At 39.0% G+C, this 22,120-nt stretch overlaps 1 protein-coding gene across 1 annotated transcript in view; it reads right to left on the reverse strand.

Annotated features, from left to right (window-relative positions):
- sema3ab (sema domain, immunoglobulin domain (Ig), short basic domain, secreted, (semaphorin) 3Ab) overlaps positions 1–19,450 on the reverse strand; it is a 55,918-nt gene extending 36,468 nt beyond the window's left edge. The window contains exon 1 of the mRNA XM_015606257.3: positions 18,690–19,450. Coding sequence (XP_015461743.2) covers positions 18,690–18,804 — 115 coding nt within the window. The 5' untranslated portion in view covers positions 18,805–19,450. The remainder of the gene's footprint in view (positions 1–18,689) is intronic.
- Between the last annotated feature and the right edge of the window lie 2,670 nt (positions 19,451–22,120).

The raw sequence follows: 22,120 nt of genomic DNA on the forward strand, positions 1-22,120 counted from the left end.
TGGATGTGCAATTCATATAAATATTGAAGAAAATGGGTTTTTGACATTTTGTGCTATTTATTATAGCTTGTATTGTTAATAATCTGTTCTACCTCTGCATGCTCTGCTGTTACTTTGCTGCTGTAATTCCCCCCACTTTTCTTATCTCATCCTTTGTATATACATTTAGAACAAAAATGGGATTAACAGAAATGAACAGAAACTCACAGAATTGAGTATTTTTTTTCTACAGCTTGGTATCCAATCTTACTACAGTGACTTTCATTTAAAGTTCCTTATTTCTTTTCTCTGTGAAGTTCTTATTTTAAATATACAAGTACACTCGTGTGTGTTAAAAAATCAGATACTGGGTTTTTCCACAAGCATGCTTGTAGTCGTAAACATGTCGTACAACTGTTGTAAACATGCTTTAATAGCACTTAGTGATATGTGCAGCCAATGTATTGCATCTCATGGCAGGGCTTCCAACTTGCATTTTTAATATTCCAGCAGGATAATGCTCATCCACATACAGCAAAGCTTTTCTCAGAAATGCGTCTGCCAGATTGAAGCACTTCCTAGTCTTCAAAACTGCAGACTAGCTGCATATCTTGTCTTGTATCCAAGCTAAAGGTGATCCAAGAGGACTTATTTCAGCTGCACTGTTTTTTTTTTTTTTTTTGTTACTCTCATATTGTGATGACTTAAATATATCATCATTATATTCACACATATACAGTTTCATTTGATTCCAACAGGTCCTTGGTGCAGTACATACTTTATTTTCTGTCACAATTGTATTTTACATGACAGCTAGAAAATATATGGTTGCAAAATACATGGTCAAATTGAGAAGAAAAAATAAGAAGTGAAAAGGAGAAACTCACAGAATTCAGAGCCTTATCCTTATGTTAACAATATTTACATTATTAAAAAGTTCTTCTGTTTATATCAACTAGACAATCACAACAGTTAAAGGTATTTTTCTGAAAGATAATATGTATCATGATATTTTAACCAATTCAAACACTGCATTCAGAATAATTCAAAACACAATCCAATTACTAGTCCAGCCCTATTTTTTTAAAGTTTGTTTTGTGGCATGAATTTGAATTGGAGGCATCTGGGATTGACCATCACAGAGTGGAAACATGTATTCTGATCTTTTTTTTGGAAGAAAGGGAAATTAGATAATTGGATAAATTAAAACATAAACCTGAAAACTAATTTGTTGATAAAGGAAAACAAATTATAACATTTCATAGTTATCTGAGTTCTTGAGTATGAGTATGACCTTCTGAAACGCTAAGACAAAGCCCACACACACTTACACTCAAACAACACCTTGACCAGTGCGAGAAAACTGAGGCCAGGCAAGCAACACATCCACCCCTTCACCTGCACTCCTGCTGTCTGCTTTATAACACCCAGCTCTCTGTGTTATAACTGCTTCTGTTTTTTGGAATCAGGTCCATTATTATACCTTTAGGGTCAATGGGAATGATACTGAATTCCCTGTCATATTGAGTTAGCTGAAAAAAGCGTACAGACCTTTACTGTGTTCAGTTTCACATATCAGTTACAAATAATCTTCTACATATTAGTGTGCACAGGCCAGTATATGTAATCAGCTCAACTGCAGTGGAAGCCAGACAGCAAGCAGATAGAGTGTACAGGCTGGGAGTCTGAGGCTGAGCCCGAGCCGGGCCGGGGCGTACGAGTCGGAGCAGCAGAGGTGGAGAGAGTGAGAGAGAGAGCGAAGGCTCTAATTACAGCCTGTGGCCTTAAGGAAAATGAGATTTTCCCCTGAGCCCACACCAGCAGCCTTTAAAACTGCACCCCAGAGCAACATTAGTACGCAGCGAAACACATTGGACACCTCAACCTGTTATTACAGCCTGTGTGTCCGTCAGTGTGTGAGTGTGTGGTCATGTGTGTGAGGCATGTTAAAGCTCAACTGGGCTGTGAATGGAAACCTGCTCTTAACATACCACAGCTCCCTCCCATACACCCCTCACTCATTCACACTTTAACTGGGTTTATCGGGTGGAGGCAACAGCTGGACGCTCCTTACACAGCGGCCAGGGCCAACATGAATGGAATGCTGGCATCTACTGTCATGTAAAACATACATATGGCTCATATTACTGGTCTAATGTCAAAATGTTGTATTTTCATTTTCATTTTTTTTTTCTTTTTGACATAGTTTGTATCTGGCAGTTTCTCTTCCTACTGTTTTAAAACCACTTAAAAAGGATGAGTTTCTTTGATTTTACCAAATTAAAAACCTCGACAATATAATCAAGAGGAAGATGGATGACCACAAGCCATCAAACCAAGCTGAACTGCTTGAATTGTTGCATCAGGAGTGGCATAAAGTTATCCAAAAGCAGTGTGTAAGACTGGTGGAGGAGAAAATGCATGAAAACTGTGATTAAAAAACAGCGTTATTCCTTCAAATTATGATTTCTGAACTCTTAAAACTATGAATATGAACTTGTTTTCTTTGCATTATTAGAGGTCTGAAAACTTTGCATATTTTTATTTTATTTCAGCCATTTCTCATTTTCTGCAAATACATGCTGTACAGGCAATACAGGCATTTTTTTATTTGTAATTTTGGAAAAACTGATTCAGAAACTGAAGTGGTATCTTAATTTTTTTTCTAGAGCTTTATATCTTGGTATCCAATCTTACTACAATGACTTTCATTTAAAGTTCTGTATTTTATTTCTCTCATGTGTGTTAAAATATCAGATACTGGGTTTTTCCACAAGCATGCTTGTAGTCGTAAACATGTCGTATGACTGTTGTAAACATGCATTTATAGAGCTCAGTGATATGTGCAGCCACTGTGTTGCATCTCATGGCAGGGCTTCTAACTGGCATTTTTTTTTTTCCAGCAGGATAATGCTCATCCACATACAGCAAAGCTTTTCTCAGAAATGCCTCTGCTAGATTGGAGCACTTCCTACACAGGAAATTTGGCAGTGTTTAATCAACACTGTTAGTGTTAAATTAACACTTATTAGTGTTAAACTTTACACTCTCAGTGTTAATTTAACACTAACAGTGTTGATTTGACACTGCCAAATTTCCTGTGTAGTCTGCAACATTGCAGACGAGCAGCATATCTTTTTTTACTCTCATATTGTAATGACTTAAGTATATCAGCATTATATTCACACGTATACAGTTTCATTTGATTCGAACAGGTCCTTGGCATGGTACATACTATATTTTACATGACAGCTAAGATATGGTAGCACCAAAGATGCTATAGAAGTTGAGAAATTTGCTAAATACATGGTCAGATAGCAAAAGTCATGTTTGAATTGAGAAGAGAAAAAAATATGAAATGGAACAGAGAAAGAAAGAAAGACAGATAGAAAAAGAGAAAGCTTTCAGTGGAAGTCAAGGTAAAATACAAACCTGACATCCCTGTCATTATGAAACATTTCTATTTTTCCATTCACGTAAAATTCCGGTACAATATACTTTCTTCCTTTCTTTCCTTGTTACACTATTCATAAAAACTCTGACATCTTTCCAGAACCTAAGAGACACTCTGACTCACTCTACACACGAGGAATTCATCGTGCCATCACTTCAGTGCACACAGACTGCATGTGTACACACACACTACACATGTTTCAGTAACACACACTGACACTACACTGCACCAGAATGCCCAGGAAATGACTGAGAAACAGCTCGTATAATACACAGGATACATAGAACACAGCACTAGGATAGTTTTGTTGAATTGCTGAAAAGCTGTACTATTGTGTGAGCTGCACTCACTTCTATTCTAACTGCTAGCCTTAAATCACTCTGACTATTCTTATATAAGGAGACAAGTGTGTGTGAAAGAGAGGCCTTTGTGTGTGTGTGTGTGTGTGTGTGTGTGTGTGTGCAATGTCTCAATCGATAAATGTATAAAATGTAGCTGGAGTCTCATTGTGTTTTCAAGTGTTTGCTTACATAATGCTCTCATGCTGCTGAGAGCTCCACTTGAACTTGCCTCAACTCTGAAACACACACAGGATTTCAATGCTATTTGGTAGAAATGTAGAGTGATATGTGAATTTGTCAAATGTATTAAGCTACACATACTGAAGTAGTGTGTAACGCATTTGTAACGCAACATACTAGACCTATCAGTATTATTGTAGTTGTAGAGTTGTAGAGGTTCCTAATGGTGTTCTTATCCAGTTTCTACATATTTTTTGCTACAGGGTGGAGTATTGATACCACATCCAATAGCATTCCACACAAATTCATTTGGGGATAAGTTTAAGAATAGGGCACTGGAGTGTGTGGTCAGAACAGGGAAACAGTATGGTCACTGGTTGCAATACCTTGTTAATATAACATTGGGTAGAGATGCTTGTGATTGATGCTTTCATCACTTGTGATTGGGGGCCAGCTGGGAGAAAAACAGGAAAAAACATAACATTGGGTAGGGGGGGCTTTGTTTGATTGGTGCAGCAGTCTAAATCGGGAGATCTCTGGTTTGAATTCTGGTCATGTCGATTAGCACAAGGTGACTCTTTTCTTTGAGGCTATTTGGCAATTCTACATCAGTAGTAGTTGAAAAAAAGGTTGTGGTGACTTCACATGTATCGGAGGAGGCATGTTCTAGTCCTTTTCACTTGTGATGGGGGATATACAGCTGAGTAGTAGCTGAATTGGTGGGGCAATTAGCCTAAATAAATTGGGAGAAAATGAGAGAAATATATAACATAACATTGGGTAGCCAATGTGCATTGTACGACATTACACCCCACAGCAGGATTCATCACTAATGTAGATCTACTTTCACTCTGAGTCACTCCATGACTCATGATGTGTGGTACGACTACCTACCGAGTTTCATTCCAGTGGGTTAAGTCATTCTGGATGCATCTATTACATTACTTGAATTGGCTAGTAGTGTTAACTGAGATAAAATCACACACTAGCCTCAAGCTAACACAACAATGCAGTGCAATACAATACAATTTGTTATATTGTTACATCCAGGCTGTGTATCCATTCCTGTACATATACGTAATTCGTGTTTGTGTCTCTCCACTCTATAAACTCCGCTCATCACACTATACCTCCATAGCAACATCTGATGGCAGATCTCTCCGTGTTTATTTTTGTTCACAGGGTGTTCTGTGAAGACCCAGCGTTGCCAAGTTCTCACAACAACACAGAGTGTCGTCAACCGAAACATGCAGGATTACAGAACGTAGCATTACTGTACGATCCTCTTTTGTGCGTTTCAATGTGTGTTTGCTTGTGTGTCTTTGTCGGGTTAATGCAGTTAATCTTACCAAACCCAGACTGAAGCTCATTCGTCATCACGGCGGGTTAGGATGGAGCTGACACAGCAGAGTTTCTGACCTGCGCAGATACCACTGAAGCAACTCCAGCCCGCAGATTTCTGAGCTCTGATAAATGAACAATGCTGCAGGTAATGAAGGTGAGATAAAGCTGTTTTATCCACGTGTGAGGCTATCACTTTCTAAAGGCCTGTCACGCCATACTGGTGTTGTCATGATAACAAATACAGGTAGACAGGTAGTATGTTAAAAGCAATAGCTCTATAATAAAACTGGCACTTGCAGTGCATGTCCAAATGTTTGTGGACACCCCTTCTAATGTAGATACATACATATGGACTGGACACACCTAAAACTTTTGCCACCATTTCTAGTGCAAGGCAAAGGCAAGAGAGATCTATGGAGAAATGGAACTGTGGAATTCTCTAGAATGATGGCGCTCCATTCAATACTTTTGAATAAGATGAAGTGAGGTGGTGATCAGACATTCAATATCTGGGCCCCACCAAAACTCTTGAATTAGTCTGTGAATTAGTCTGTGAGTTGGAAAGACAGAACACTAGAGCTGCTTCTCAGGTGCAGCCACTGATCACCAGACTGCCAACTGTTTTTTTTTTTAGCTAACTGGATACCCCTCTCAAGAGTGTATCTTTCAGCCCATACAATGAGTAGATATTAGCACAGCAACACATTGAAGCTAACAGCTCTAACAACATGCTTGAGTTCCACAGTGTTTTCTTAATATTTTTCATTTAATCTAGAGAGAGATGGAAAGTCACATATGGCCCATATGGCCCTACCCTTGATCGTGATTGGCTGGTCAATCTGAAAGATGATGAGCATCTGCAATAACCTCTACAAAAATGCTGCAAAATATCTACACTGAATGCAATCAAATGCTTAAAGCAATCCAAATTCTAAATTCTCCAAATTCTAGTAGAATGCATTCCCTGGGCAGAAGGGACTCAAACAAAAGAAGAATAAACTTTTTTTCTAATGCCCTTAATTTCAGACGAAACAATGAACATGCAGGTGTCCCGGTATTTGGAACAAGAGTATAAGTTTACAGTCATACCTACCAATTTTGGCATTAAAGAGCTTAACTTAGCTATTTTAAAACTTGAGAGCCAAGCTAATGACTACAACTACAACTCCCAGGAAGGCCAGTTTGGACCAATGCTATCTGTAATCATCTGTTACACAAGATAATATCGACACAAGTAATTACCTGGATAACTCCAATTAACATAGAAGCAAATTACCCACAATCAGCTGTGTTAGATAACATTACACACACCAACATTGATCAATTAATTGAAGAGCACTTGGTGCTTTGATCTTGTTGGTAAGAACATTGGATTAAAGCTCATGGGGCAGCAGGTTCAATTCCCAGGTAGAGCATGTTGTTAAGATGCCACTTTTGGGCCCTTGAAAAAAAAAACAACAACACCCATAACACTGTTAGGGGCCCATTGTCCTTCAATTAAAGTAACTAAACACAAGGTTGCCAGATCTCCTCTGTTTTCTGGACAAGGCATTCAAAAATGAGAACCACTTTATCATTTTATGAATATATGCATACTTGTTTGTCACTGTCCTGCCAAAACCTTGTATCTCCTTTATTCTCCTTTTTTTACATTGGACATAATGTGAATCTAGGTTTTTTTTTTATAATATGTCAGATTGTTTTGCTGAATGGACCAATATAAATGCTTCAAAATGGCAGAGAAATCTTTGCCAGTTGTGTTTTAACTTGACTTCCAATAAAAAAAAAACGTTAAGAAAGTTCTTGTCCTGTCCTGTATTTTTTATTTTATTTTGTGGTGACAGATATGGTGATATACATCACTGATGTTAAAAAGATGTAACAGTAAAGCTGCAGGCATGCTGGCCCCTGCATTTTATGAGCATTCAATCAGCTTTTTGTCCTGATTGGCTGGATTTTGGTGAGTATCTGAAACAGCCACAGAGATCAGATTTGTTGCTCTGGAAAATGTTCATGGAAAATAGAAAAAAAGCTTACAAACAATGATCTCACTGTCTTGTTTTAATGTTTTGACATTGTGGCTTTGTATCCTGCCACTGGAGTGACTCTACATCATGTTTTGGATGTTTCCTGGGTTCTATATCATGACCAAGACTGACTGGGCTCTAAATTGTGGCCCACCTTTTGGCATCCATCTTTTGATCTGGGCCAGCCCAGTCCAACTTACAGCCAAGACTAAGACATTACATCTTGTTGTGGCAAACTGAGGAACTGAATGTATTTTTTTGATTGTTGTAATAGTATGATGTGTACCTTTATATCAATTTTTGCTTTTGCAGTATATAATTATACTAATAGAAGTCTTCTTTTTGTATACCTCAAAACCAATGTCAGCCATGATCCGGATAGTCTTGTTTAAGAAGGTCCCTATAATATCAGCATAGTGGACCTGGGTATCAAACCAGCAACTTTTTGAAAAAAAAAAAAAAAAGAATTCCAATATTCCAGCCACTAAGCCAGCACTGTTGTGTTTGAGTAATCTGATTGTTGCTAATGTAGAAAGATGATACAATAAATAACATATTATGGTTGAATATAAAATAGGTTATCCAATTAATATTCCTCTTCTTTTTCTGACAGACTTTTGCTGCATATCTTTGCTGCAAAGTTATTGAGATATGGACACTGATTTTCAGTACAAACTAATAGGGTGTACTATTTCAGGAAAGGCCCCCGAGAACAAATTTACTGTTGTTTGTTGTCGTTTTATTTTCATCTCTTGTTACTCTCATTTACTCCCATTCCTTTTAATCAATGATCAAGAACTAGAGTTTCAATTGCTTGACGGCCACCAAACTGCTCTCTGTTCTGATTTGACACAGGTCCCCAAGTTCTAATAGATTCTGGCCATTCTGACCTGCACTTTTTTATTTGCCGTTTTTACATCCCTTGTTTCTCCTATTCACACCAGTTCAATTAATCTAAATCCACTACCAAGGCTGAGAGTTACATTTGCTCAAGAGTTGCCACAGTCATTGGTTTGTCATTTTTCCATCTCTCATTCCAACCATTTCTGTGTTTCCTTTAGGAAATACACTGTTCTAGTTGTTTAAGTTATTTAATTTATGTCAGGGAATGTCTAAAAGGTAGAAATCTGACAATCTACACAATAAATTTATTGTACCATTTTAGTAGCATTATGACTGACACTACTGCGCATCTCTAAATTGTCCATCATGCTTAACTGTACCAAATATCCCATTTTTAAATAAAAAAGTCACTCATGCTCTAGAAATCTGGAACACTTAAAGTGCAGTTAAGTGAGACAGGAAAACTAGGCTAATGACATGTTCAGGCTCCTGTTGTGCGATGACAGAGACTTTCCACAACTGTCTCAGCATGGCAGCATTCGTGAGTTTGTGGCAGATTGGGAGCTAAATGAGGGAGGGTGCTTTTTCTGTTCTCTGAGGAAAGAAGAGCAGAAGGAAGCTCCAGGATGGCTGAGTGAACCTACTGTGCCGTGCATACATGAGAGAACGGAACCGAAAAATATCTCCAGTAGTGTTTATTTTCTTAACAGCCAAACTTTCCGCTTAGATTTATGTGTAGAAAATCAGCCGGTGACCTCTCTGTACAACCTGGCTGTGATGAAGCTAACCTGCTCGCCAAGCTAGCCTCTACTTAGACTGTTCAACTTATTACATGATTCTCATCATGTAAAAAAATAGTTTTCGAGCATTTAAAATGTTTAACTCTTGACAAATGTGTTCCAGCAAAAACAAAGCAGCATTGGAGTAGAGCTGGTAAATTTTGTTTAATACTTTAAAATAAATGTCACAGATATCAGTATTTATAGTTGTATTCAATGATATTAAGTGGTTAAGAATGTATCACCTCGTTTTTGACTCTAGTAAAAACATTATTAAACATTAATTAATTTTAAAGCTTAGGAATGTTGTAAATAAAGCATTCTATAAACCTCTTTCTGAAGGCCTCAGAGAGCACTTTAAGGCTGGTCGTGGTGATACACTTACTTCATCAATCTTTCTTTTTTTTAATACATTTATTTCTAATTTTTTTACCCATTTTCTCCCAATTTGGCTATCTAATTGTCCCACCTCATTGTGCGTCCCTATCACCGGTGGTGACTGCGACTCTGGGAGTCTTTCCCTTTTCCGGAAAGCACAGTGCTTGGTTCTGATACATCAGCTCACAGACACTGCCATGTTTAAGCGTGATGGGAAAAAGCACCATCTACCCACCCAAAGGGAACAGGGTCAATTTTGCTCCCTCTGGGTGCCAGCTCTGATGGCAGAGCTACATGAACGGGATTTGAACCTGCGACCTCCCGTTCATGGCGGCAGCGCAGTAGACCGCTGGACCACTCGGTGCCCACTCACAGACAGAGAACAAAAAAAAAAAAAACAGATTTATTGGACAATTTGTAATTTCAAAATAATGTTCTTATTCACAAGTCATTTTTAGATACTGCGGTATACAGTATTACTGTACCGCCCAACGTTAGTGTACTTGTCTTTCTATAGACACTGAGACGCTGAGACACCAGTCTCTCTCTCTCTCTCTCTCTCTCTCTCTCTCTCACACTCTGCTATTGTTATGGAAAACATCAGAGAGAGAAGGAGAGGGCAGATGGAGGCAGAGGAGTATTCCCATCTGAGACTGATAAAAATAAACTCTTTTACCCTACATACATCCTGCCCTCCCTGCACTGCACAGGCCCAGTGTGTGTGTGTGTGTGTGTGTGTGTGTGTGTGTATGTGTGTGCGAGCCTGTGTGTGTAGGGAAGTGTTGGGCACAGGAAAAAGCATTCTCATTGTTGTCTCTTTACTCCGTCACTAACGAGAAGTTCTAACGAATCCACCTGTGTTTTTCTGCGTTTCCTGCCAACTTCCAAACAATTCCAGCTACGTGTTTCCACACAGCATGGAGCACCACAGCTGCCTGTGTGGGAACTGGCCATGGTTTCATGTAGGCTTCCATTGGGATTGTATCATCAATTTAACGATTGAGTGTGTAACAGCTCAAAGCACAAAGCCTACCCAGACAACTACATTGATCAGCCAGAACATTAGAACCACCTGCCATTTTTACAACATTGTGTAGATTTCCCTTTGTGCCAACAAAACAACTCTAGCATGAAGAGGCATTGACTTTGCAAGACCTTTGAAGATGTTCCTAGGTATCAGGAGCCAAAAACATATTGTAAGTTCTTAAATCAGTGAGTCTTGAAGGTGCCCATGAGCCTGGTTGCTTCGTTGTTTCACTGCTTGCCCTTCCTTTGGAGCACTTTTGGTAGATACTGACCACCATGGTTTATATACTGTCTATCATGTCCACCAACCCACCAAAGATTACCTTTAATGGTCATGTTTGGTGAAGGTTTTCTATGAAGATAATAGAGGATGATAAAGGCCTGTCTGAGAAGATGAATTCTTCAATTAAAACTTAATTACGTAATATAATCAGCACAGGAGTCTAATTACGTTTGTCTAACATACTTATACAAACACTGGATCTCCGACGTCTGATACTGTATTACATTCAATACTGTAATAATATTATATGTGCACATTTTTCGGCCACATTTTTGTTACAACAACAAAGAAATTAGCAATAGGATTAAACTGTTAAATAGTTTAATACTTGTTTTGGAGGCAATGCTTCTGTTTTATGCATAGGTGGCTTGAAGGTTATAATACTGGGTTATTGATCACAGGTTTATGGATTCAGTATCCTCATCCTCATCTGCTAAACTGACACTGTTGGCCCCTTGAGCAAACCCCTTGAGGGGTTTTATGCGCTATTCTCTGATCCCAGCATACTGTATATATAAATATAGTGACAATAGGGACCCTCTTTCACACTTCTGCCAAATACACAAATCCTCATCCTTATAAAAACTGTTTCTGGTCTTGTTTGGAGGGGTGATTAAACCTATCTATCTATTGATTGCACAATTTCTTGCATCACTTTTCTACATGTATATTTTCTTTTAAAAAAATATGTTGTAAACTGTTTTTTATTTTATTTTTCTACTTAAATACAAACAGCAGGGAATGGAAAATAAAATGATAAGATAAAGCAGTCACAATACAAAATGAACCAATCAATCACCCAACCCTACACACAGCACTGGGAGCAGATAGCTATCTGCAGCAGATCACACTAGAGTCAAGTCAAGTCAAGTCAAGTAGTTTTATTGTCAATACTGCATATGTACAGGACATACAGAGAATTGAAATTACGTTACTCTCCTTCCCAATTTTACAGCAAGTACAGATAATAGATATAATAAAGGAGAATGGGAGACACTATGTGTACAATACAGCAGGGACACAAATAGACATACATGAGACAAAAACAAGGTGCAGTGGTGTGGGGGAGGAATAGATATATAAATATAAGTAAATAAGTAAAAATAGATATATAATTATAATATAAAAGAGTGGGAGACACTATATGTTCAATACAGCAAGACACAATAAACATACGTAAGACAATAGTGCAATATTGATGGTGATTGAGATGGAATGAGAGTGTACTAGAAGTGAACTCAAACCAAAATATTAGTGTGAAGCATTTAGGTGGCTCATATCTGGGGTGCTGTTAATTGCTTTTGGTTTCTGAGGCTGGTGACTCAGATAAACTTATCCTGTACAATAGAGAAAACTCTTGGTCTTACTTTACTGGGGTGTTCCTGATGAGAGCCAATTTTAATCATAACGTTTTTGATGGGTACTTTTCTTAAATTGTTTCAGTTTGAATGACCTTCATTTCTGAAAGTATTTCTTTTTTAATTTAATTAGTGAGTAGTATTGCCATAATATGGATTAAAACATTACTTAAATTGGACTATTCTCTGTATACCAACTCTACCTCAGCACAGCTGTTAAATGAAAGCCGTTCCAGGTGACTCTACCTCATAAATCAGACTGAGAAATTCCAGCCAAGATGTGTAAATCTGTTTACCAAATAATTCCATATGCTTTTCTTCATAGAAAAGTGAATTTAAAGAGTATGCAAACTTTTGACTGGCACTGTATATATGTGTGTGACCCCTGAAACACTCTGCTCTCGGGCTGTAAAAAGGTGAGGAGGACATTCAGAGTTCACATTCTCGGGCTGTAACTGTAGAACTCTCGTTAGATTCTTGGCATAGATCTTTCTGGATTAAACTCTTTAATGAAAGAGAATTAAAACTTCCTCGTTCTTTCGGGAGATTACGAGAGTCTCGTCTGTCGAGCTCCAACGTATGAGAATAATGAAATTTTATTGTGTGTAACATTATAGCACAGTCAGGCACACACTTTTTCTAACTCTCTTGTGCCCTTCCAATCACCCAGTTCCACTGTGAGTGTGTGTGTGTGTGTTGATACAGTCAGGCCACATTGGTTGATATTTATGTAAGGGTGTTAATGTTATCCTGCCCTGGGACCCCTGGGTTCAAAGGGGTGGAGAACCGCCCACTCTAACACCCACCCACCCACATATGCACCCACCCACACACTTTCTCTCTTTTTATCTCGCTCCATCCCTCAGGACTTCCTCACGGGTGGGACACACTCCTCTCCACCCACCCCCCACCTTAACAATCAAAACACCCCCCTCAGGGCAGGCTTCCTCCTGTGCTGATGCAAATAAAGCCTAGGGAGCAACCCTATGGTGTGTGTGTGTGTGTGTGTGTGTGCTTTGTGAATAACATTCCCAGATAAATGCAAGCCCTCACTTCAGCATATGACAGTCCTGTGATGGTCCTGTGATGGTGCTGAACACCACTGTAAACAGTTTTTTATTTATATTAATTATAGCATTGATTTCTCTCTCATACCAGTGGTCCATGGACACCATTGCTCTCCAATAAAGACTCGTCGCCCAAAAATATATATACAGCTCTAAGAAAAAAATAAGAGACCACTTAAAAATTATGAGTTTCTTTGATTTCACCAAATTGAAAACCTCTGGAATATAATCAAGCGGAAGATGGATGATCACAAGCCATCAAACCAAGCTGAACTGCTTGAATTTTTGCACCAGGAGTGGCATAAAGTTATCCAAAAGCAGTGTGTAAAACTGGTGGAGGAGAACATGCCAAGATGCATGAAAACTGTGAATAAAAACCAGGGTTATTCCAACAAATATTGATTTCTGAACTCTGTCTGTGGTTTATAGAATAAAACAACTATGTTCATTTTACTCAAAATATACCTATAAGTAGCAACATCAGAAAAAAACTGATTCAAAAACTGAAGTGGTCTTTTAATTTTTTTTCCAGAGCTGTATTTTGTGTCATGGAATTGCCACAGAATGACAGTGGGTCATCTTCAGTTGGTGGAGAGAACCAACTAATCTGTTAATTGAGGCTGCTTGTAGTCAATACCAACATTTGTCATGCGTCACATGCCCAAAAAGCCTGGTGTCATGGTGCTGGGTGAGGTTTTGGTCTTTATTAAGGGCCAATTGATAGTCCAACATAACATTAATGAGGTCCTGCAACCAGTGACCCTACTTTTCCTGAATGTACAATCTGGTGCCCAATTCCAGCAGGACAATGCTTGTCCACATACTGTCTCACATGCTGTCTCAAGACCTTGCCTTGACAGTAGAGACACTATCCCATAGTATCAGCTAAGACCATGGCTGGCTCATACCAGACCTGTAATCATTTGGAAATGCTTGGGATGCTATTGGACATTGGCGATCAACACTCCACCTCTATAGCAAAATCTGCAGTAACCGCATGAAGATTCCAGGTGCATGGTGAGATGAATTATTGCAGGACACCATTAGGAACCTCTACGACTACACATGCTTTCCTTCTGAATAGCATTGCAATATAACACTTCTTTCTGAGAAGGAAGGAACTATTTTTGCAAGCATTTTTTGACAATGAGTGTACAAATCTGAGATGCTCAATCCTGGTCGTGGAGAACTTCCATGTTAAAGAATGTTCAGATCCAACACACCTGGTTTGGACAGTCAGATCCCCCCAAAGGCCTTCATTACCTGGACCAGGTGTGCTAGATCAGAGCTGGTTGGTAGATCCTGGATGGTCGATCATCAGGATCAGGGATGGAACCTCCTGTTTTAGAGTTCCCCCTGCTCCCAGAACACCTGAGGCAGCTTATGAACAAACTAACAAGCCCTTCCTGAGGTGAACTGGGCTTGTTAACTGGGTTGTTACTGGACTAGGCTGAGGCATGCATTCAGGCAGGTGCAGGGCTGAGCAGTAACACTGGGAGCTTTACGAGGATTGTGTAAAACCTGTCTCTGCTAGAGTGTTCTGTAAGAGTATTTACTGAAGGCATGTGCTTGCGTGGATGTGTGTGTTGTATACCAATGGTGCGACCCATTTTGGACCATATATGTCCAAATGTTTGAGGATGCCAGATCCAAATTTGCACCTATTGATGACGTACAGTAGATGTCCAAATGTATATATACACATCTTACCTAGTCATTGTAGAGAAGTATTGCCACTAAAATAGGAAACTTTGTATCAGATAATAAAAAATATGAACCTTTTGGCCACATGCCTACAAACAGTCATGGGCTAAAGTGGTATAAAGCCCCCTGGAATTGAGCTGTTGAACTGTTGAACTTATATATAATAATAATAATAATAATAATAATTCTCCATCCAATATTTTTGATAAGAGTCAACTCACTAATGCTCTTGTCGCTGAATGCAATCAAATCCTCACAGAAACAATCTAGTTACATCTAGTAGAAATCTGCCATGGACATCGGCAACATGTTTTCCATCAGAGATATCTTGGTAAAAACCTGTAGAACTGTAGAAATGTTTCTACATTGATCAGGCATGACATTAAAACTTTTGACAGATAAACTGACTAGCATTGGTTATCTGGCTCTAGTAGCACCTACCAGCAAGAGCAATAAGAGTCCCTTCTGCAAGTTAATGTGTTGGAAGCAGAATAAATGGTAAAAAACATAAGAATCTGAGATTCAATTTGCGATGGCTAGATGAGGGAAGGGTCAGAACATCTCCAAAACATCAGGCAGGTCTTGTGGGGTGTTCCCTGTATGAAGTGGTCAGTATCAAAGATGGTCCAAGGTAACAACCAGTGAATCATGGTTGCCCAAGAATTAGTGACGTTAATGGAAGCACCACTTTATAACCTACTGGAGTCATGGTACCAGATACTACAAGACACCCTTAGAGATCTTTTGGAGTCCATGGCCGAGGGTTCAGGTTTTGTTAGCAGGAGGTGCATCTACACAACATTAAGCAGGTGGTTTTAACATTATGGCTGATTGACGTAAATAGCACTGATTTTTACTTTGTTGTTCCATTGGAAAATCATTGGAAACCATTATGTACACTCATACAACTATTCATCCATTCACAAACACACTTAAGACACAAATCAGACAGCTTTATTTATCAGATCCTTACACTCTACACACATCTTTAATGCCTTGTTGCACACATGCCATGTGGGTGCCTGTAGGTGTCAGTATTTGTTGCAGTAAAAGACACTCAAATCCCTCAATCTCACTCTCTCTCTCTCTCTCTCTCTCTCTCTCTCTCTCTCTCTCTCTCTCTCTCTCTCGCTCTTTCTTATACACACCCCCCCACACACACACACACAAACACACAGGCCTGAGTGAGAGATAGCGGTGTATCCAGAGTTAGTGAGCATAAAAAGCGCTGTTTCCTCAGGCTGGCTAATGAGGAGCTGTCACTGGAATTAGAAAACCGTTCGAGAGAAAGATGGCTCACTTTTCCTTTAGTGCTTGACCTTACTGTCAACCTCTCCCTCTCTCTCTCTCTCTCTCTTACTCTCTCGTTCTCTCCCTCTCATTTAAACAGTCAATTTCGTTCTACCTCAAAAAGCTGGCAAAGCACACCATCAAATACTACATTATATATATATATACTTCCCCCCCCCCCCTCACTGTGAATGTTAACATGTTGTGTTCAATTAAACCATGCAAACATATACATTTTGTGCGTGGTATTAGTTTGTCTATTGTTGTGACATTTAATTACCAATTTGTGCAGAAATCCAAGTAATCCTAAAGGGTTCACATACTTTTTCTTGCAACTGTATACATATTTATACAATATGGCTGTAGTTTTTCAATCCAGCCAAGCAGCGGCTCATGTGATCAGTTGTTTGTAGGCTGACTAACTGATTAAAGAAGTTTGTTTAGAATGAAAACCTGCAGCCACACTGGGAGTGCTGTCTAAGTTTATTTTTAGATTTTCAGCTCAAATCCAAAATATATATTTTTGGCATGCCTACACTGTATCCAGATTGACTTTTGAAGTCTGAACAGCAAGAAACTATACTAAATCTGATTTTACCAAATCAGATCCAAACCATAATAGGAAGTTAACTGTTATAATCAGGTTTGTACAGATGTGTCTCAGTCTGGATGCTCTGGTTGCTCAAATCATATTCTTCATGGGGGTCTTTTTGGACCCCTACACTTTGACTTGTCAATCTAGATTTGATTGGGTCATTGGCATCTCTGTGGTGCTGCTCATAAGAGGCGAGGACCTGTTTTACCTGTAAAGCGGCTTTGTGACAACCTTTGTTGTAAAAAGCGCTATATAAATAAAGTCATTTTGGAATGTTTCTGTTGGTCTATCTATCTACCCATCCATCCATTCAGCCACCCATCTATCTATCCACAGTTTGTGTTGGTTATCCTCTAGTCCTTCATCAGTGGTCACAGGATGCTGTTATATGGATTTTACATTTTAGTGGACTATTCTCAGTCCAACAGTGACACTGAGGTGTTTAAAAAACCCAGCAGCACTGCTGTGTCTGATCCACTCGTACCAACACAACACAACAGGCACTAACACCTTAAACACCACCAACATGCCAATCAGTGTCACTGCAGTGCTTAGAATGACCCACTACCCAAATAATATCTGCCCTGTGGTGGTCCTCTATGGTCCTGACCATTGAGGAACAGGGTAAAAGGAGGTTAATAAAGTATTTAAAGAAACAGATACAGAACTAAATACGGTTTCGTGCTCTGAGGAGCTAAAGCAGAAATTTGTAGAAACAAGGAGGTGATCATAATATACTAAGATGATGGACTCTGGGCATCTAGTCTAGTGACTACATCTGCCTTGTGCCCAAAGCTTTCAAGCATACAGTACAAATGAATTGTCTCTGTACCCACATGTAACACATATACACAGTGAATGTAATTTGTTTTGTAAATAGAATGTAGAAATATTTGTAAATATTTCACAGCATTTGTAAATATTTCACAGCATCAGTTCTGATCAAGTTTCATAGCATGGGCTCTCAGACCCAATCCCACCATAATGAGATAACAGAGTGTGAATCTTCTGTATTTTCAGCTCGTGGTGAAGTGGAACAGAGAGCAACAGCCAAAACCAACCACACACACACACACATTCACAATTCAACAAACACTCCAATATATTGTTTTAAGCTTCAACAAACAAGTTTAAAACTATTCCATTCAGATCCATTTAAAATCACAGCCCTTTAAGCATGCCTAAAATGTAATAATTATAAACGTATTATTTTAATTGTGGATACTAAAAAAGTAGGCTTTCCGAATAACAAATAACAATATATCAACCATTTCCCAATTTAGATACTTTCTTTACTATTTAAAGATATATTATATTCTTTTAAGTGATTCATGTCATGAATAAAGAAATTATATAAGTCTAAATAAGGATTGTTTCATGTAAATAAGTAGTCAAATATATATTAAAAAGAAGAAAATAATTGATTTATCACAAAATAGAGAATTTTTTGATATATGGTTACTCATGGGAAGAGATGAAACCACATTAAAAAAAAATAGAGATTTGATGCTATAAAGAACAATAACCTTAAATCTAAAGCTTCTCTAAAGCACACTCTATTCTCTATATCTATTAATGGACTATTGATCTATTATCTTAATTACATCCAAAAAAAGTGTTATTCCTATGAAATGGCCAAAAGAACCACTTAAAGCCCCTTTTATTTTTGAGAGTATAAACACATCATCAATGTAACAAAACCTTATATCTCCAAACATGTAAGAGAAAGAAAAAACATCACCTTAATTTTAAGGTATTTAAGGCATTATTAGAACATTATCTTTAATGTAATTCAGAGCACTTCTAAAAAACTACCACAAGCTGTTCACACTATGTGAATGGAAAAGTAAAATAATCCGATTTTACTCTGATAAATCAGATTTTAGGTCTTAACTACTCTTGAAAACCAGCTTTCTCTACTTTAACCCTTCAGCAGAACTTAGAATTAAGCCCAAAAAAACAGCAGCAGCAACAGCAGCAGCAACAGTAACAGTAAGTAAGTAAGTAAGTAAGTAAGCAGTGGTCAAGTCAGATCACCCACCTTTATAGGAGAGCTTGAGCCTGGGCACGTTGTTCTTGACCTGCCGGGCGTCCGCTCCTCTCCGGGGCACGCTGAGCCCAAACAGCAGCACAACCAGCCCCCACAGGTAGTCCATGGTGACCCCCTGGCACTGCGCTGTCCAGTCCCCAGGCCTCCAGTAGTAGAGAGCGGCTACAAACAGCACCAGATGAGTCCAGATCAGAGCAGCAGCACCTGAGGGTGGAGCAGGTGTGTACGCGTGTGTATGTGAGTGTTGGTGGGAAAGTGTGTGGTCAGTCAGTATGAGCGTGTGTGTGGCGGCACATGGTGATCACATCCCTCGTAGTGAAGCAGGCGGCACACACACTCTCTTCACACACCGGCACTGAAACTGACCATTCTCTTCTGTGACTATGTGTTTGCATGTGTGTGTGTTTGTTGTATGTAAGTGAGTGAGTGAGTGTGTGTGTGTGTGTGTGTGTGTGTGTGTGTGTGTGTGTGTGTGTAAGTGTAAGTGTGTTCTATCCAAGCCTTGAGGGTGTTTATCTACTCAGTCCTCTTCTCTTTCTCTTCCCTCTCTCCTCTTGAACTGTCTAAAGTAGCAGCTCGACTGAAAGCGCACTGAGACTAAACTGAACTCCACCACTCTCTCTCTCTCTCTCTCTCTCTCTCTCTCTCTCTCTCTCCCTCCCTCACACACTCTGCCCCGTAGAAGCTCAGCTCAGCGCACACAAGTCCACACCATGCACAGACGAAGGGAGAGTGGAGCCAGCTGAGAGAGCTTGGGCGACAGAGAGAGAGAGAGAGAGGAGGGGGGGTGGTCTTTATTGAGAGGATCCTGTAGGTAGTTTTCTTTTTTCCGCCTGACACAACAACCCCCCACGCACCCCCCAACCCACACACACACACACACACACACACAATTTTCCACTTAAATCCCTCTCTTCCTATTCATTTTGTCAAGCTGTTGTAAAATTCCCTGACTGAAGTGCTTCACTCTCCGATTCCCTATCAACCTTTACACAACAATTATAATGTAAACTGCAATGATGTGACGCTTAACACTGCAGATCACATTTATACCATCTGAAATTTGATTGGTTAAACAAATATATATATAAAAAAATACATTACAGAACACTAACAATTGTTTTTTTTTAAATATAATTTGTATAAACTCCACTCACATGGACAACCATAAAAAGCTAAACACATCTTTGCCATCTTTATGCTGAAATGTCCCAGTACTTTTCCATTTCATATAGTGTATATGAACATATTTCTGCTTTTAATCCAAAAACATTGTGTAAAAATTTTATTCTGAATAGACCAATAAATGTAGCATGTTCCAAAATTACGTCCATTGACTGTTAAAAACTTTTCTTCTTTCCTTCTGCTGTGAAGTTGCCATGTATGAGACAAGAGGTTTTAAGTGACAGCAATTATATATTTTAACGCCTATATAGTAAATTGTAATAAACCTCTTACTGGCACACAAAGGCTAAATATCATTGCAAACAGTTTTACAAAGGAGGGTTCTTTAAGATTTATCCAATAAAATGAATGGTATGGCAGGCATTTCCATCTACTTCCATTTATCCATTACTTTCTCAGCTTTCTCAGCTCAACAACACAACATAAAAGCAAAATGAATGTAGCTGCAATGACACTGTTTCCTCAATTCTTCTTCAAGTACATCTCAGAGAAGTTTATTTGTGTATTTGGCACACCAGAGCCACCAGTGGACAAGAGCTGTCATGTGAACAGCAAAATGCAAATGTAAAATTATCGTGCAAATGTTGTAAATTGTTGAGCTGTATGTTATATATACTTGTTTTATATATTTTGTAATGTATATGTTTTATTGTTGTACTCTTAAGCTGAATATGTGGATTATGAAAGGTGTTGACCAAATAAAGTGTATTGTTATTATTATTCAGAGTAGTACTAATATTATTAGTATTAACACTAGTATTTATTCTACTATTTATGTTTAAATAGTCACTGATGCCTATAATATCTGCACTGTACTGTAGTGTACATAAATTACGAGGTCTCCAGGAGACACCAAAGGACAAACATAATGTTTTTCTATTCTTACATACATTTACCGTGTAAATTGAGCTGTGTGTTCTTTTGTCTTCTCTTACTGTCCTGTCCTGCTTCTGGACTAAAAGAGAAACTCCTGAAGCTCCTGCTCAGCTCCACCCTCACATCAGATACTTATTTTTAGCCTGCCTCGCCACACGAGGTGAAGACAGGAAGAGAGAGAGAGAGAGAGAGAGAGAGAGAGAGGGAGAGAGAGAGATGGAGAGAGAGAGAGTCAGGGTAGTAATGTCCAGCACCTTTATGGAAAGAAAGAAAGAAAGAAAGAAAGAAAGAAAGAAAGAAAGAAAGAAAGAAAGAAAGAAAGAAAGAAAGAAAGAAAGAAAGAAAGAAAGAAAGAAAGAAAGTGGGTGGTATGTGGTGTACAGTTTAAACTGTGTACCTGTGTCTGGGTGTGTGATTGACACTGATAGCTGCTGCTTAACCCATTTCCCACACTCACACTGACACAGCTTATTCTCCCAGACTCCCCTTATCCCTTATCCACTCAATCCCCCACCCGCCCACCTCCCTCAACACACACGCACACACACACACACACACACTCATACTCTCTCACTGTGATAGACAGTGAGTTTAGCCTAATGCCGAAACTTCCTGTTCAATCTTTTCCTATTACCGCCGTATTACTGCAAAGCTCTGGTGGAGTGGCACGCTGATCTCGACCCACCGCACCACTTCCCTCCTCACATTTCCATTTGGCACAGCAGGGGTGGATTATTTGACTGGCACTGCTGCCCTGTATCATGGGCAGGGCAGGAATACTGGAGTAATTGGATTTTAATATGGTGCAACACATGAACAGTTCTAAATAAGTGCGTTGCTGACAGGAGCCATGTTCATAAAGTCAGATTTACGAGAGCAGAGAGTAAGACAAGAAACTGGAAACATCACATAGTGATCACTAAACAGAAGCCCCTGTGACCCCCCAGCCCCCGAAGAACCAACTGGTGTGTGTGTTAAAGTGTGTGTCATCAATAGGGACAAATGCTGCACAACAATCAGCTAAAAGACATAGTAATGTTAAATAACTTTGCTAACACTTTACTTTAAGGGTGCTTGAGCTGTACTGTAAGTACATAAGTCTTTAAAAAAAGTAGTAAAGCATTACAAATGAAAGAGTAAATAAGCATAATTATACCACAGTTTGTTCCCGAAACCGCAATATGATTGGCCTAAAAACATTCTAGTAGTGCCAGTATTGCACGATAATGGCACTCTGATCGAAGTTCTTCAAGTATTACTCTAACACGCCAGCTAAGCTGTTCGAACATCATAATCAATGTGACTAAGTTGGTTGACTAGCATGATTAGCAAGCTAATTTGGATGACTAGCATGATGAATC

The sequence above is a fragment of the Astyanax mexicanus genome, chromosome 9 (genome assembly GCF_023375975.1).
Source record: "Astyanax mexicanus isolate ESR-SI-001 chromosome 9, AstMex3_surface, whole genome shotgun sequence".
Lineage (NCBI taxonomy): Eukaryota > Metazoa > Chordata > Actinopteri > Characiformes > Acestrorhamphidae > Astyanax > Astyanax mexicanus.